Below are 693 nucleotides of genomic sequence, written 5' to 3'. Positions count from 1 at the left end.
TCAGCATGATCTTCTAATAAATGGAGTTTGCCAAGTCCCAAAGGAGCAAGCTGGTTGGAAACTTTTGTATATGTAGAGAACAGGTTGAAACCTACTAGACACATAGTCCAGGGGCCTGAAGCTGCTGAACACATAACTGAGAGGTTGACAGTCATAGGAGAGACATCTCAAAGGATGGCAGGCACTGGACACAAAATTCAGTGGTCGATACCCACAGGAGATGAAGTTCTGTGGTTGACAGCCGTAAGAGAAGTGGTTCTGCGGGTGGAAACGACTGGACAAACAGTTCTGATGTCTATTATACATTGATGGTTGACAGGAACTAGAGAGATAAGAACTAATGGGAAAAAAACTGATTCCTCTGCAGGGCCTGGAGGCACAGTATGTAGTGGAAGGATAGCAGGAAGTTTCATAGGCTGTGGGCCCACAGCTGGATTGTTGGTAGCTGGAAGGTTTACCACATGTCTTCAAGAAGTTGTCCAGAAGCCACGTTCTGTTTTGGCTGGGCAAGGAGAGACTATCACCACAGTTCATACCAGCAGTGTAGAAATTAGTGGATGAGGTAACAGGAACATGGCAGTGACTCCCAAGAGAGGGAGAACCATAGTTTCCAGGAGAGCAAATGTTGGATGACATGGTAGAATTTGAAGTAAAGAGTTCAGATAAGCAGTGAAGAGTACCTTGTCTAAATCT

At 45.2% G+C, this 693-nt stretch overlaps 1 protein-coding gene across 1 annotated transcript; it reads right to left on the bottom strand.

The window, feature by feature from the left end:
• KRTAP25-1 (keratin associated protein 25-1) lies at nucleotides 1-306 on the bottom strand. The gene has a single exon (XM_036087402.2). The coding sequence runs from the start codon at nucleotides 304-306 to the stop codon at nucleotides 1-3; it is 306 nt and encodes a 101-aa protein (XP_035943295.2).
• Between the last annotated feature and the right edge of the window lie 387 nt (nucleotides 307-693).

This window comes from Halichoerus grypus, chromosome 1, assembly GCF_964656455.1.
Source record: "Halichoerus grypus chromosome 1, mHalGry1.hap1.1, whole genome shotgun sequence".
In the NCBI taxonomy this organism is placed as follows: domain Eukaryota; kingdom Metazoa; phylum Chordata; class Mammalia; order Carnivora; family Phocidae; genus Halichoerus; species Halichoerus grypus.
This window is presented reverse-complemented; position numbering and strand designations above follow the sequence as displayed.